Here is a 16,795-nt window from a genome sequence, read left to right as displayed (position 1 = left end):
GTGGGTCATCTAAGAAGACGATTGGAATAGGAATCTGGCTGTCAGAGGAGCAAGTGGGGCTGGATACAAAGGTTTCAGAGACATCATCATGGTGGGGGGTGTTTAAGACCATGAGAGTGAAGATTAGCCGAAGAGAGAGAAGACAGTCCAGGCTGCTCAGGGAGCATCAAGTACCCATCAGGGCAGACAGAAGAGGAGGTGCCCATGAAGAGATGGAGAAGAAATTCTCCAGGAGGCAAAGGTTTACAGTGATCTCAGCATCCAGTGTGTCAAAATGTTCAGTCAGGTCTGATCTGAAAAGTATTCAGTGGATTTAGCCACATGGAGGGTATTGGGAGTCTCGGGAGAGTGGTTTCAGAAGCGCAGTGGAGGACTTCCCTGGTGGCATAGTGCTTAAGTATCGCCTGCCAGTGCAGGGGACACAGGTTCAAGCCCTGGTCCGGGAAGATCCTACATGCCGCGGAGCAGCTAAGTGCGTGCGCCACAACTACTGAGCCTGTGCTCTAGAGCCCACGAGCACAACTGCTGAAGCCCACGCACCTACAGCCCGTGCTCCGCAACAAGAGAAGCCACTGCGATGAGAAGCCCGTGCACCGCAACGAAAGAATAGCCCCCGCTCGCTGCAGCTAGGGAAAGCCCGCATGCAGCGATGAAGACCCAACGCAAACAAACAAAAAAAATCAATTAATTAATTAATTTAAAAGAAAAAGTTTCTCTCTTTAAAAAAAAAAGAAAAGAAAAGCGCAGTGGAGGAAGCGGCCAGGCTGAATGGATTAAAATGTGGTGGAAAAGCAGCTGATGAGAGTAGGTTAGCAGTTTGTCTTGGGGGGAAAGAAGAGAAAAGGTAATGTTTAGGGTGGAACCCAGCATCAGCGTGGACATTTTGAGGAAATCTGAATGTTTATATGCCAAGGAAATAAGAGACAGAAGGTAGATGAGGTTGACATTGTAGTTGGGAGCTGGGACAACTGATGGAGGAAGGTTCCAGAAGCAACAGGAGATGGTGGAATAAGGGAGCGGGGTGTAAAAAGCAGGGGAGGACAGATAGAGATGTGAGTTAGTGGGTGCTCCCAGATAGGAAACTGGGGTGATTCTCACCCAATGGCCCGATTTTCTCAGAGAAGAAAGAGGTGACATCAACTGTTAAACAGTGAGGGGACACATGAGAACAGTGGTGGCTGTTTGGAATAGTCATGGAAAGGAGCAGAGCCAAGCTCTGACCCAGGGGAAGGGAGTGCTCAGTGCTTTCTAGAATTCACTGAGTCTGGAGACGATGAATTTACAGCAGCCCCCATCTGCCTGGCCAGACGACTTTCAGCGACGCTTGGAAGGCCAGAGGTGACTGGGGGGCAGGATGGGGTCAAGGTTGGATGGGAGGCGCAGGGTGAGGGAGGCAGGGGGGAGGGGAGCAGGGGGACAGAGCTAAGTGCCTGCCAGGGTCCTCAGCCACTGAGCACAGGAGGCCGGGGATGCGGGTGCAGCCTCTAGTCCCTTCTCCGCCTCATGGCAGCTTATTAGTACACACTGTGAATGACTTACTTTCCCAGTCTACATTTCATTTGCCTCATTTATATAAAGGGCATTATCATTACTAGGTATTACCACACAAGCGCAGGAGATCTGAACTTACCTGGAGGTAACTGCCCACTCAGTTTTGAGTTACTATATTTTGCCTTTTCCATTTTCTTTCTTTTTTATAAATTTTATTTATTTATTTATTTATTTAGGGTCTTCCTCGCTGTGCGCAGGCTTTTCTCTAGTTGCGGCGAGTGGGGGCTGCTCTTCGTTGCGGTGCACGGGCTTCTCATCGCGGTGGCTTCTCTTGCTGTGGAGCACGGGCTCTAGGTGCGCGGGCTTCAGTAGTTGTGGCATGCAGGCTCAGTAGTTGTGGCTCACGGGCTTAGTTGCTCCACGGCATGTGGGCTCTTCCCGGACCAGGGCTCGAACCCGTGTCCCCTGCATTGGCAGGCAGATTCTTAACCACTGCGCCACCAGGGAAGTCCACTGTCTTTTCTATTTTCTAACCCTTGCCCTCAGGTTGTCATGAGGGAGGTGATCCCCATGGAGACAAAATGATAAAGCCATGACAAACAGAAAATATCAAAGGCATTTGATAGCAGTGTTCAGTTTCTTGTTAGCACCATCTGATTTTCTTTTGGTTCTGCCGACAGGACCTCCTGCTCTGTGCAGGGTAGAAAATGGCAGCACACCTCCATTTAATTCAGTTCACCGTGCACAAAGAGGCATCCCCTCTCTAGACTGGAAGCTCTTTGATAGCGGGATGACTTCCCCTGCTTAGGGTCTCCCATGATGATATAATGTATCCACAGAAGTCAGCTCAAAGATTGTGGAACGTAGCTGAAGTCCTGATTTGTCTATAGCCAACCAAGACCACATTAAATTTCCCCACGGTGCAAGGAGCAATGAGAGCCAGCATGGAGCCAGGGGCCTGGACTTGCGGACGTTGGTTTCGTTGTTACCTGTTTCACTCAGTGTTATGTTGAGAATATCTCTCCTTGCCAATAAATATAGGCTATAATTTTTAGTGACCGACCCATATTCCATTATCATATTTTCAGATATTTTTGTTTTCACGTTTTATTTTTTCAAGATAAATAACTAGAAGTAGAATTACTAACAAAACGACAATATTTTTAAAGCTTTTGCTGCGCATTGCCAAATATGAAAGGTCTCTCCATTTACCTGTACCTGGGAGTCTATCAGTTGTGTAAAGAGTATCTGGGGCTCCCACCCCCATCCCTACCCCATCCTTTTCAGCAGAACTCAGTATTCTTTTTCAGTTTTGGCCAATCTGATTCGTTTTTAAATCTCGTTTTATTTGGAATCAGGTTTAAACGAAACTTTTTGAAAGATTCTGAAGGGGAAAGGAAAATTTTGGAGGGTGGGCTGCCTTGAGGGACCTGTATGTGTGTGTCTGTGTCGGGGAGGGGGGCAGGAGAGAGAGAGAAATAGAGGAAGAGGGGAAAGGAAGGAAGGGAGGGAGGGAGGGAGGGAGGGAGAGGGAGAAGCGGGTGAGAGTGGTCCCAGTGCAGGAGGGATGATACTTTTACCGCCTCCCCCCAACTTTCCCTGGCTTAGGAGTCTTGAGTCTGGTCTGTTCCCATCCGTCTGTCCCGTCCACATCTCCCTGGCTTACTTCCAACCCTGCAGCCAGGGTCCGGGGTTGGGATGTTGGCCGCCCTGCCCCACTGATGCCAGCCCTGGGTGGAACTCAGACTCAGACCATCTGTGGCCTCTGAATTTGTAGTTTGTGGGGAAGCTGTCTGCAAAAGAGCACGCAGAGCTGGGGCACTGCCTGCCTTCTCTATGATGTGAGAGGCCAACAGAAGAAAGGACCCTTCCCTGGGGACTTGCTGTGCCCATCCCTGAGGTCAGGCAGAGCCCTTGCCAGTCCTGACATGAGCAAGGGCTGCCGTGCCTTCTGAACATATAGGCTGGGATTTTGTCTGAATCACATGACGATGGCCCAGGTTTTCTTTTTCCCTCTTTGTTGCTTTTAATACATAAAATGAGCATGTGTTTATTTAAAACAGCTTTCAAACTTAAACAAATAATGACAGACTGTTCAAACAGACTTCGGAAATCACCCTAATCAGGATGTTTGAAAAAGCAAGAAGACTCTCCATGAAAGTAGCTTTAGGATCTTCAGTCCTGAAACAACAGGGTCTGCTCTGCACTTTAGAATCACAGATGGGCAAACCGTAGGAGCCAGATTCCATCTCAGGGGGTTTAAAGAATGCCCCTCAGCCCTACAACCTGACTTAATAATTTACGAGGAAGTAGAGTTGGGCGTGTGTTATCACCAGAACACATGACAGGTACGTTTGAATTCACAGTTTCTATAGAAATCACCAAGCATCTTCAGAACCAAAAGCTGACACTTTAGAGGGAGCTAGTAAATTGTTTCTGGAAATTAGCAGGCTCAGTAGACCATCTGGAGGGAAGGGCAGTTTTAGGAGGGATGTAGCAGGTTAGCAAGAAGACAGGCCAGAGAACAAGGTACTGTTTCCACTAGTTCACACTCTGGGCCACATTTACAAATGGCTTCAGTCACCTACGTTTATCTTCACAACAACCAATTTTATGGGTGAAATAAATGAAGCTCAGGGTTGGGTAATTTGTTCAAGGTCATAAGCAATAAAACGTCAAACTGGGATTTCACCCAGACCCTGTCCCCCGAGTTCAGAGCTAATTCCCAGATCCCTGGGGCTGCGTCATCGTCTCTGTGCTCATTCTTTGGGTTAAGAGATGCGTCTTTAGCTCATTCCACTTTAGAAATGATTTTTTTCTTTATACTGCACATCAGAAATGGGCCATGAGGTCCATTAGAAGCATAGTTATTAATGTGAGGGGCTGGGTCTTGGGAGAGGGAATTATTCTGGCCCCAGAGAGTTGGGGGTATTTGGAGAGGCGTTTCTTCTCCTGCTGGTACTGTGCACCAGACAAAGCAGCCTGAGTTTGTCGCTGCTTCCTCCACTTTCCCAGGATGGCTCCTGGTCTGGAAAGGTCAGATGGCCTAGGCCTTAGCCTGTTTCATATTCTGCCACAGAAAACTCAATTGATAACTAAAGGGATGCTGGGTCCAACCACTGACCCCTCTCAACATCAAGCCAAATTGCATACTGCCCAGTGTTGGTACTCTGAGGAATTTGGGGTGCCCTTTGGCTGGGCTCTTGCGGGTTCCGGCCTGCCCATCCCTCAGGGAGAACAGCACAGAGGGGAGGGCTGTTAGACGTTTGCTGTTGTGTCTGTGGGATCCTGAGATGCACTTTGCAAGAGGCAGTTTCTCTAAATAGGTCCTGACCCCTTTCTGCCCCATTTATCCCACTTACATGTAGGGAAGGCGGGAGGTGTCTTGACAAACAGCCGTGAGTGTTAGCTCAGCTTTGCGCTAAGGGCACTAAGCACATATTTCATTTATGTCTACTGCCTTGCTTGCTAAGGCTCAAACTTTGAAAATGTTAACAATAGATTAAGAAAGAAGAAAACCCTTGCGCCCTCTCCTGGTAAAAGTTAATCTAGTACATCTGAAGGTATAGCTCACTCATGGGGAGAAGTTATTTGTCTAGACTAAGTAATCTTGTACTAATTCGACCAAAGCTGTTGACACACTAGATGGACCACTGGGTCTTCCTTGGGCCGTGATTACAGAGTTTCTTCCAAACCTTTCTTCGCCGGGCTCCTCAGCCTCAGCACTGTTGGCGCTTTGGGGTGGATAATTCTCTGTGGTAAGGGCTGTCCGGCGCCTTGTGGATACTGAACAGCATCCCTGGCTTCTACCCATTAGATGCCAACAGCACGCCCATCCCAGACCATGACTACCAAACATGTTTCTAGGCATTGCCAAATGTCCCCTGGGGGACAAGACCACCGCAGTGAGACCCACTGCCCTAAACCCATGTCTGCCTTTTTTTTTTTTTTTTCTTTTTTTGGCTACACCTTGCAGCTTGCAGGATCTTAGTTCCCCGACCAGGGTTTGAATGCACGTCCTCGGCAGTGAAAGTGCCGGGTCCCACCCACTGGACCGCCAGGGAATTCCCTCTTGTTTGCCTTTTGTAAAAGGTGCCACTGGTCACAGGGCAACCAGTGAGGATGGCTCCACACAAACCTTTCGTGACTGTGGGGGGCAATTCTGATGATTGGTCAACTGAGTTCACCTCTGGGAATCTGTCTAAAAAAATCCAAACAAGTAGACAAGAATTTATGTATAAAGCTGTATCATAATGTTGTTTATGAGAGCAGAAGTTTAAAACAACCCAAATAAAGAACTGGTTAAATAAAGTACAGCATAGATATAGATATATAAACATATATTGTGGAATACTATGCAGTCATGAAAAATAATTGTGTAAGTTTATATTCAATTACATGAGAATATTCCCTAATGATGCCTTAAACTCTCGAGACTACTGCAAGATGTCCAGAGGTTTCTGTATACAAAAGGAATAATTTCAAGAAGGCCGAGTAAGCATCTAGGTGAAGTACTAGGCCAAACACAGAATTCAAACCAATGTTCGACTTCAGAAAACTTCACTCTTTAATTGAACAAACATTTCTCAAACACCTACATGTATCAAGACCACACATAGCACTGGAGAGACAAAGATGATACCTGGTCCCTCTACTGCAGTACTTGCCCCAAACAGACAAAAACACAGTAAACATCGTCAGACCCTCCTCCACACAGTGATGCGGGACGTCTCCGTATGTCACCATCTCCCATAGTGAAGGGCCTAACTGGAGCTACATCTTGTTTTCCTCTTCATGCCTGATTAACCACACCAAGGGAACATTTCACTTACTGCTTTATATATTCAGATATATTTAGAATTGTCCAGATACTCATTGGGCCCAAACATGGAATCTAATCCTCCCCAACAAATCTAAGAAACGAGCATTCAACGGTCTCAGCTTTTTTCCTACAGCACAAGAACAAAGAAAATGAATCCATAAGATGGGTATGAAGAATAAATAAAATAATGCATGTCAGGCATCTGTTTATATAGCAAGCACTCAATAAAGGAGTAGTTGGGTTTTTTTTAAAAATTATTTTTACAAATGGTCATGCTAGCTAAAATTGCAAAGCCTCCCGTATTTCTAACTGCCTTTGCTGTTTTATCTTTTCCCTTAGCACCTACCACTCTCTAATACACTATATGAAACATGTAGTTTTGTTTACTGTCTATCCTACTCCACTGGGTCAAAGCTTTTGCGCTTTTAGCCTATTTCATTCACTGCTGTATCTCTACAGTGTATGGTATATAAGTAGGGTCTCAAAAAATATTTCCTGAATGAAAGTGAAAAGAGTGGGTCTGAAATCATTGCCCCCAAAGTACGTTTGACCTTTCCCCTCACCCTCCTGAAGGTGCCCAGGCACTTCAGATGCCTTTCTCCCTGTCATCTGGCATTCTGTCTGTGCCGCTCTAATATTCTTTTCCTTCCCTCCTCTTCCCACTGCAGGATGCCTTTGTGGAGCTGTACGGTCCCAGCATGCGGCCTCTGTTTGATTTCTCCTGGCTGTCTCTGAAGGCACTGCTCAGTCTGGCCCTGGTGGGAGCTTGCATCACCCTGGGTGCCTATCTGGGCCATAAGTGAAGTCCACAAGCCGGCCACAAACACATATGCAAAAGGTTCACTAAAGCAGTAGAAATAATATGCATTGTCACTGATGTACCATGAAGCGAAGCTGTGGTCTCTTAAAAACAAAAACAAACCACCACCAACAACGAAAAAACAGCTTTCAGGCTCAACGTCGAATCAGCTACTTACTGCCAAAGGGAAATACAATTTATTTTTTACATTATTAAGAAAAATAAGATTTATTTATTTAAGACAGTCCCATTGAACATGTCTTTGGAAACCCTACTGCTAATTACTAAGCCCCACCTGGATGGCTCCACCTGGTCTCCTGTGCCTATAAACACGGATTTCTGTTCCATGTTGTTGGCCCAACTGACTCACCATCTGAAAAGCAAACAAATTGACAAAGGACTTGACTGTTCCAGAAGCCGGGTTTCTGGCTGCTGGAGGTTAGGAAGAAGGTGTTCGCTTTCTTTGCCTTTTTTTTTTTTTTTTGCCCTGGAGGCTGTGTTCTTAATAGAGGGAAGGTCCTTGGAGGGGAGACCATTCTTCCCTGGCCTGAAGAACAGGCATTTTGCATATGGTACACACCCGGTTGGAAGAAAACCATCGGAAACTTCAGATGGATTTGGTGTTTGCCAAGATCTCCACCCCGAAGGACAGTGACGGGAAAAATGCCCTTAAACCATAGGAAAGTATTTTTTTAAGCTACCAATTGTGCCGAGAAGCATTTTAGCAATTTATACAATATCATCCAGTACCTTAAGCCCCGACGTGTATATTCATATATTTTGGATACGCTCCCCTCCAAATACTGGCGCTGCCTGTGTATGAAACAGAATCCTCTGGAATGCGAGGAAGTGAACGTTTCGGTGACTTCTTCGGCATCAGGAAGCATCAGGCCGCCACAAGTGCCTGCTTGTCCGCAAGAGGCCGCGGTCGGCTCTGCCTTGCCCCAGCTCGGAGACCTCGTCCTGGAACCCAGCCTGGCCACTCGCTGGCCTGCTCGAGGGCTTTTAAACAGAGCGGTGTGGTCTGCGAATGCCTGGAAGCTGACGGAGCTCAGAATCGCGCGGGCAAGGAAAGACGGCAGGAGGCCTGGTCCTGCTACCCTGGGGTCCCCTGGTTAGGCGCCTCTCCACGCGGAGCGTGGAACCCGGGAGCCAAGGCTCTTCGGGCGTTGATCACTGTGGAGGGAAGGAAACAGGCACTGCGCCTTTGCTCGCGGAGGGAGGTGGCGATGGCTGAGGAGCCCGCCCCCCAAGGGAAACGCTCGCGTGCGCCTTGGCTGTGCGGTTGCCAGCCTGCCTGTGCAGCTTAAGGCAAGATTTTAAAGACTTTGGGGAGGGTCATAAATCCTAAAGGAAGCGTTAAAATGGATTAACTGACCTATGTCTGTGGAATTACGATGTAAAACATTATCTTGTCATTGTAGTTTGGTTTTATTTGAAAAACCTGACAGAGGGGGGGAAAAAGTTCCAGGTGCGGAATGTGGGGATTATCTGTACATCCTGGGGCGTTAAAAAAGAAAAAAAAAAAAAAATCAGTGCTGGAAAACGCTAGAGAAGTAGCAAAAGAAGTGAAATCTCCAGTTCATAAACTAGAAATATTTTTTCAAGTTTAGAATCAGCCTTGAGACATACGTGGAATAACTGTGGCATTATTGCATTATATACCATTTATCTGTATTAACTTTGGAATGTACTCATGTTCAATGTTTAATGCTGTGGTTGATATTTCGAAAGCTGCTTTAAAAAAAAAAGATTACATGCATCTCAGCATCTTTTTAAAAAATTGTATTTAGTTATGGCCTCTACACTATTTGTTAGCAAAAATGATCATTTTTTCCATTTGAGGTTTTTGACTCTTAATTCTTTAAAAGCATTTCTGAGGAGGTGAGATAAGCCCTGGGTCTCAGCTACCTGAGAAAACCTGGAGCATGCTGGCCACCCAGCCACTTTGCTTGAACCGAGTTACGTCCACTTCCATGTCAACAGAATTATTTATTGTGAGGGACGTATCTGTTGTCCCTTTGACCTAGTTGCTTAGGTTTACTTGTCCTTGGCCAAATCAGAATTTAACTCACATCATTTAGGATTGCATACATGTTTGGTTAAACCCATGAGGTTCATTCGGCTGGAAAGCCAGATGGAAGATGACCAGGGGATTAAATTCTGGCTCCGATGGTTTGCCCTTTAGAGATGGTTTCCGTGCCCGTTTCCACGGAGACCTGTCTGGAGCCCTCCCACCCTCCTTCCATAGGGCCTTTCTCCGTGGCCGTCCTCAGGTCCTTCCTGAAATGCAGTGGCGCTTACGCCCCAGACGGAGAAAGCAAGAAACCCATGGTATGAAGCCAGACCTCCCTGGCGGGCCTCAGGGAACAGGACGATCAGACCTTTGAATGATTCTAATTTTTAAACAAAATATTATCTTATGAAAGGTTTACATTGTCAAAAGTGAGGAATATGGAATATCAAATTCTGTGCTGCTATCCTGCCAAGATCATTCTAATGGAGTCGGTTTGCAGTACACTCCAAGTGGCGAGATCCTCCAAGCTGCTTTAGAAGTAACCATGAAGAACACGGACATTTTTAATATAAAGCCTGTTTGTCTTTTGTTGTTGTTGTTGTTATTGTTCAAGCTGGGATTAGCAGAGTGTTCTAAAAATGTATATATAAAAAAGGTCACAGGGGCTAATTTCTGACTGGTTTCCTTTTGCTGTGGGGTTACATTATCTGGTTTTAATGATAAATGTTCCCGGTCACCTGACCCCAGAACTGTACAGTATTGTGGCTACACTCTCTCTAAGAGTAGTTGAAGTTGCATTTTTCTTGTTGTTAAAAACATGTTAGAAGCAATGAATGTATATAAAAGCCTCAACTAGTCATTTTTTTCTCCTCCTTTTTTGCATTGTCTCAATTACTTTGCAGTTGGACAGCAGAGACCCATTCCTACCTAACAGGTGTGGAGGAGGGATTCACACCTGAATTACCATCAGCGTGGTGCACATGTTGGCCCAGGTCAGGGTTCAATAGAGCACGTGCACTTTCCAAATGGAGGTCGAGGGTCTAAAAAAAGCCACAAGGAGAAAAGCACCCAAGAACCTCCTGGGTCCTCCCAGGCCCTCGCCGCACAGACAGCCCGACAGAGAGATCAAAATGACAGCTCGTATCTTCTGCAGCAAACAGCTCATCTCAGATTTTGCAGGCTTAAGATGTGGCTTAAAGTCACATTTCGAATGAAGGAAGCACTTTGCTATAGTTCAAGCCAAAAACCAACAGCCTCTGCCCCAGCTCACTTATCTCTGTTCAGATATGACCTTCCATTAAGATTTGACTTTATTTCATTAGAAAATGTTTATGCTTATCATTTAAAGACCTAGTCCTGGCCCAATGTGGGAAATTAGGAAGTGATCATAAATCAAGAGGAGTTCTAATAATCAGGATTAGACATAAATATGTAGGACAGTCCCAACACACGTCTGGGTGTTCTGCATCGAGGATCTATGGGATAAACAGAATTGCAAATTGTCTATATTGTAATTAAACTTACGCTAAAATGATGAACTTATACATGTGAACTTAAATTCTAATTTCGACTGTACTTCTAAGGCAGCGGCTGTTTTTATACTTCCTTATCACTTATAGTTAGTAATGGACACCTCCTCTATCAGAAAAAAACAGGAAGGGCTTGAAATGTAAGCCATTCTAAGGAAATTAGGGAGTCAGTTGAAATTCTATTCTGATCTTATTCTGTGGTGTCTTTTGCAGCCCAGACAAATGTGGTTACACACTTTTAAGAAATACAATTCTACATTGTTAAGCTTATGAAGGTTCCAATCAGATCTTTATTGTTATTCAATTTGAATCTTCCCAGGGATTTTTTTTTTTTTTTAATTATTATGGGACAAAGGACATTTGTTGCAGGGTTGGGAGGAAGAATTTTCAAATGAGCAAAACATTCCCAAGATTGGATCAGGGTGCGGAGGCTTTCAGAATAGCCAGGACTGTAGGATGTGAGATGCAAACAAGTGAAAACTTCACTAGGGTCAGTGTGATGCCTCCGTGAAGGACCTTATGCAACAAACAAGAAACATTTTCAAGCTCTATGGTATATTTAGCTTCTAGAGACAACAGGACAACTCAAAGTCCAGCTCTGTGCGGCAATATGCAGATGAACCAAAACTCCTGTAAACATCTGCCATCAATGGTAAGGATTTCAGTTTCAAGCCTGGGCGTGTCTAATGGCCACTTAAACAATAAATTTGTAATTTTAACCAACAGGATATTTAATGAAAACCTTCTGGTTGGTAGGGACATCTATTTCTAAATACTTGTTATGCACAATACGGGGAGAAGAAAAGTGAGACTGAACTGGGTAAGTAATAATACAAGTTCCTTATCCTTACCCAAAGAGTCATCCTGTTCCATGTCTGTGCTCATAGGACTGGCCTTAGACAACCATGAAATATGCATCCCACGGGGCACAAAGAAAACCAGATGGAGTATGAATGGTATTGCCCCAATTCATCATGACTACCCCAGAAAAATAACTGAAAGGCCGTATATATCCTATCGATGACAAGGTTGTTTTGGGTCCCAAGGTAAGCTCAGCAGACAGAAACACTTGTGGAAGATGGAAAGGCTTAATCAAAAAATCCTGGGATTGTTACTAAATATGACTATAGTATATTAGTAACTCCGTGTCCCTAGACCTTTTAGGGAATCTGCAGTGAGCCTTCCAGCCAGCTCATTTCATTAAGTTTTTGCCTCTGGGGTAGCATTTAAAGGAGTGATAGCCGATCACATTTCTTTGGAGGAAGCTTGTGTTTATTATACTATCTTCTTAAGTTTTCAACCAAGTTTTGCTTTTGTTTTGAGTTACTGGGATTATTTTTGTTTTCAATAAAAATAAGTGTATAAAAAGTGGTTTTGTATTGAAAGCTTTTGTTATCAAGATGTTCACACTTCTCCCTTCCATGGGCTGTTTTTAAGATGGACACTTCTTAGGGGTGGCTGATATCCTGCAACACTGTACACACACAAAAAACTATATGATAAGTGTACTTTAGATAGTTAAGATAAAGTAAGTCTCTGCTTGGCCAGCATTAAATATAATAGCATTTTCTTTGTATTGTTGGGGAAAGCCACACTGCCATTCAACTTTCTCTGTCTGTCCAGTTAATATTGTGAAGAAAAATAAAGTACAGTGTGAGATATCGGTTGTGCCCTGGAATTGTTTGTGATGCGGTGATGTGATTTTGCCCTGTCATTCAAAGACCTTCTTAACAAGCCAGCAGAGCCACCGGGAGCCTGACTGGTTATGAAGCCCTGAGGGGACCAGGCTATGGGATTGCTCAACAGGTGAAGCCACCTTAGAAGGAGGTTTTGTTTCTTCGTTACTAACCCTTCTGGTTTGGTTCAAGGTGGACGAGCCTTGAGTTCTACTCCCATTGTTGCTGCCGGGTGTACTCCCTCAGACCAAGTGAAGATCCCAACCTCTGTTCCATAAGATGAAAGATGGTATAAAAAGGAGAGAAAGAAGCTAAAAATTCTGGTTTGAAGTGCGCATTTTAAGATAACCAAAGCAGGGGCTTCCCTGGTGGCGCAGTGGTTGAGAATCTGCCTGCCAATGCAGGGGACACGGGTTCGAGCCCTGGTCTGGGAGGATCCCACATGCCGCGGAGCAACTAGGCCTATGAGCCACAACTACTGAGCCTGCGCGTCTGGAGCCTGTGCTCCGCAACAAGAGAGGCCGCGATAGTGAGAGGCCCGCGCACCGCGATGAAGAGTGGCCCCCGCTCAACGCAACTAGAGAAAGCCCTCGCACAGAAATGAAGACCCAACACAGCCAAAAATAAATAAATTAATTAATAAATTAATTAATTAAAAAAGAAGATAACCAAAGCAGTCACTTGTTTTGGAGCACAGAAATCCTAAATAGCCAGGCACCTATGTTTCCCTCTTACACTGCTACCCTAGGAAGGCATCAATCCTCCAAGGGTCTTCCCTTCAACTCAATTAAAAGGACTCCGATAGCAGCATCTGCTGGCTGCCAGCCCTGTACACGTAACACCACCAGTTATTACCTTGGAAGGTGGGTATTGGCTTCTCCTATTTTATAGACGAAATCTGAGACTCATAAAAGTTAATATGCCCAAGTCCTCAAACCTCGTGAATTGCAAAGGCAGGATTTGAGCTTGTGGTCCGGCTGCCTCCCAGGCCCTTGCTTCTCTTCTCAATCAGTGGTCTTCAAACGGCTGCACATGGAGCCTTGGGGCACCACATTTGCAAGGGGTAAGCAAGCTTGGAGTGTTTAAAGGAATCAACGTTCTTGGCATCGCAGGGATGCTCTGTCCTGAGGTCAGGCCAGTTCTCATCTCCCACCTTCCCTTTCACAATCATCTGTCACAGCTCACAAAACAGAGGCGCACATAGAGGTCCCTCCCGGAATCTGGCTGTGAGGCACTGTACCCTGTGCTGGGCTCCCTTGCCCTGGCCACGGGGGCCAATCACGCCCGTCTCTTCCCAACTCCAGCGAAGTCAAGTTTGGTAGCTTGAAATCGGCCCTGGTGGAAGTATTTACACCATGGAAACGAGCACAAGATACAAAATAGAGCTTTTTTCCCCCCTCTTGTTTCTTTTTCTTTTTTTTTTCCAGAGAGCCAATTTACCTGCACACCTCTGGGCACTGTCCTGGGGATTTAAAACCCTTCAGTTACCAAAAGGTATGATGTGAAATCCTTGGGCTGTATTAGACACTAATGACTGGGAAACGAATCCTTTTGCAAATCACTTCTCCAATTGGTTGCTTTCAACAAAGGTGAAAGAACACCTAGTCAAGAGGGCCACGTGTCAAGCTGGCAGGATATGGGTTTTTTTTTTTTTTAATATGATTTCAGAATATAACTCAGAAATCCAGAGTTGTGTAACATTACTGTACAAAACTCCTTCCACTCCCTCGTACTTGGTATGTGAACAGCTCTCCTCGAAGCTTACATCCATAAAAACAAAGAATGAGGGCTTCCCTGGTGGCGCAGTGGTTGAGAGTCCACCTGCCGATGCAGGGGACGTGGGTTCGTGCCCCAGTCCAGGAAGTTCCCACATGCCGTGGTGCGGCTGGGCCCGTGAGCCATGGCCGCTGAGCCTGTGCGTCCGGAGCCTGCGCTCTGCAACGGGAGAGGCCACAGCGGTGAGAGGCCCACGTACCGGAAAAAAAAAAAACAAAAAAACAAAGAATGGGTTTGATGGTGAACCCTAGCTCTTTCTCGTAACAGGTCATTTCTATTTATAGATACTTGTCCTTCTTGGTGGGGAGGGGGAGGATGATAAACCAGCCCCATTTATCTCATTAACACTTGTATTTCCAATAAAATTTAAAATTTAGATTTAATAACGGTTTATCAAAATGTGTAATATATTTGTACATTTTTATTAGTTGGGTAATAATAATAATTGTAATTATTCAATTATTCAACCTAGGAACAAAAAAGTAAAGCCTTATGGTCACAAAAATTCATAGTTTACTTTCGTTGTAGAAAGTTATGACAGGTTAACCAATTTTAAACTTTCAGTTGTAAGACATATCGTATTAGGATAAAATGGAGGGTAGAAATATGAATTTTAGGGAAGAAAAGGAAAAATGTAAAACTTCCTGGGGTCAAAAAATAACTTGTTCCTGTTTTTTCATGTAATTGATGCTGAGTATTATGCATGATTATTGTTATGGTATTTAGATTCCACTGTCTATAATGAAAAAGTGGTGCAACAAAGTTATTTGTACAATGTCATTTGCTAAAATAACTTCTCAGACAAACTTGTTATTAGTATGTGTCAAAATTCTATTTCAAACTGGCCTCAATTCAGGGATTGTCAGAGACAATCCAGAGGGAAAAAAAGTGGTCCCACCACCAAAGAATGCCCAGAGCCTGACTGATGTGTCTTAAGATAGTGAACGGGGAAGCCTAACTTCTCAGGATTTCTTAATCCCATTAAAGTCTATCTGGAAGTTACTCAAGCATTTTATCAAGAATCATAATTACTTCACGGAAGGGGTTATAAATTACATCATACAAAAAAAGTTCTGCCACAGATAGTTTCGGGACAATTTTCTTTCCCATACTATTCACAATGCATTGGAAAGAAAATCCTTTGCAACTATTTATATTTAAATTTTAAAAGTTAAATGTCAACTTGAACATGTGGAAGGGTGGTAAATGCCTTTTCAAACTCCTTTTAATGGAACATCAGCAACTGCTGGAAGACTCCTGCCCTGCCTACCCCTCTAGGCACTCCCCCTGGACTTTATTGGAAGCTCCAAGATGGATGGGGGAGGGGCAGAGGATACATTCCCTCCCCCCAGGACCCAGCAGGTAATTGGGTAATGATAATTGTAATAAATATTCATTCCAGCAACAAAATAAATAAAAACAAAGCCTTAGAGTCACAAAAATTCAATTAAATGCACAGGCTCACTTCTGTCATAGAAAAGCATGAGAGGCTAGTCAATTTGAAATGTATTATTTTTGTTGCAAATCTGTGTTTTAAAATTCCTTTTTTTTTCTTTCCCATTAAAAAACCACAGAACTGCAGCTCATTGCCCATCTTACCCCACTTGTCATTTGTCTGTATGTCCTTGGTTGTATGTTCCTGTATCATTCTTAATCTATGCTGCTGAAATATCTGAGCCCACATCTATAAGGAAAGGCAACTCCCAAAGCAATCAGGGCCTGTTCTTTCCTTCTTTCTTTTCTCACCCCCTGGAGAACTCTGACTGTTCTCCTACAAGCTGATGAGTGGATCCAGTGGTCCAACAAACGTCTGTTGAGCTCTAGTCCTAGGACAGGTGTGCGACAGAGCTCTAGGATTTAGGAATTATTAAGACCCAGTCCTTAGCCTCAGGAACTCTCTATCTAGTGTCTTGTCTGTTTGGCTTTTTTTTTTTTTTTCCTTTTTTTCTTGATAAAATATTTATCAAGCCCAATTGAATAAGCTCCTTGTTTTCTGGGGTCATCTTACATCAATCAGGCTAACTTGCTGTTTATATCACTACACATTCTCTTTCAAAGTGGGTTGTTTAGGGGCAGGTTCCCACAGACAAAAAAAAAGTAAACATTTCTCTCTTTCTAGCCAAGATTTGGAACTTTCTGTCTGAAACAACTGGCTTAGATGCTACGTAGCTGTGGATTTTTTTCCTGCATTCTCTCTCTGTTTTTCCAAACTTTTGAGCCCACTTCATCTCAGAGCCCAGCAAGCAGGAGGGAGTAGAAGCTGCAAAGACCGTGAGGAGAATTCAACAGCAAGTAGACCCAGGGAGGCTTTGATCTTCTCTCCCAAGGGGAACATCATCTCCTGTGTCCATGTGGAACTCCTCAGCCAGGGTACAAAAGAAAGAAAAGGAGGAATAAAATATTTATAGGAAAATTATTTCTCACAAGCAAGCATTTGTTCTAAAAGTTTTTAGAAATATAATTTGTCTCCTTCTTGGGTTTTTCTGTTTTTAATATGAGACACTTTCAAGTCCCCTAGTTGAGTTTCCAGGAAGCAATAATCCATGTTGCCTTGGGTGGAGTTTAGGAAGAAACTAGGTCTCAGGAGTGAAAATGTTTCCATTGAAATTGCCACATAGAACTCTTGCTGCTTCTTTAATGTTCTTGCATAATAAGGCCCCATTCCCTAGGGCAGGGTGGACCAGC

The 16,795-nt window shown here is 44.4% G+C and overlaps 1 protein-coding gene across 1 annotated transcript in view; it reads left to right on the top strand.

The window, feature by feature from the left end:
* The window catches only part of BCL2 (BCL2 apoptosis regulator), a 183,024-nt gene extending 170,705 nt beyond the window's left edge, over positions 1-12,319 (top strand). The window contains exon 3 of the mRNA XM_027118704.1: positions 6,982-12,319. Coding sequence (XP_026974505.1) covers positions 6,982-7,116 — 135 coding nt within the window. The 3' untranslated portion in view covers positions 7,117-12,319. The remainder of the gene's footprint in view (positions 1-6,981) is intronic.
* The last annotated feature ends 4,476 nt before the right edge of the window (positions 12,320-16,795 follow it).

Source organism: Aethalodelphis obliquidens, unplaced genomic scaffold (assembly GCF_003676395.1).
Source record: "Aethalodelphis obliquidens isolate GAN/ISIS:26980383/991018 unplaced genomic scaffold, ASM367639v1 scaffold19, whole genome shotgun sequence".
NCBI lineage: Eukaryota > Metazoa > Chordata > Mammalia > Artiodactyla > Delphinidae > Aethalodelphis > Aethalodelphis obliquidens.
This window is presented reverse-complemented; position numbering and strand designations above follow the sequence as displayed.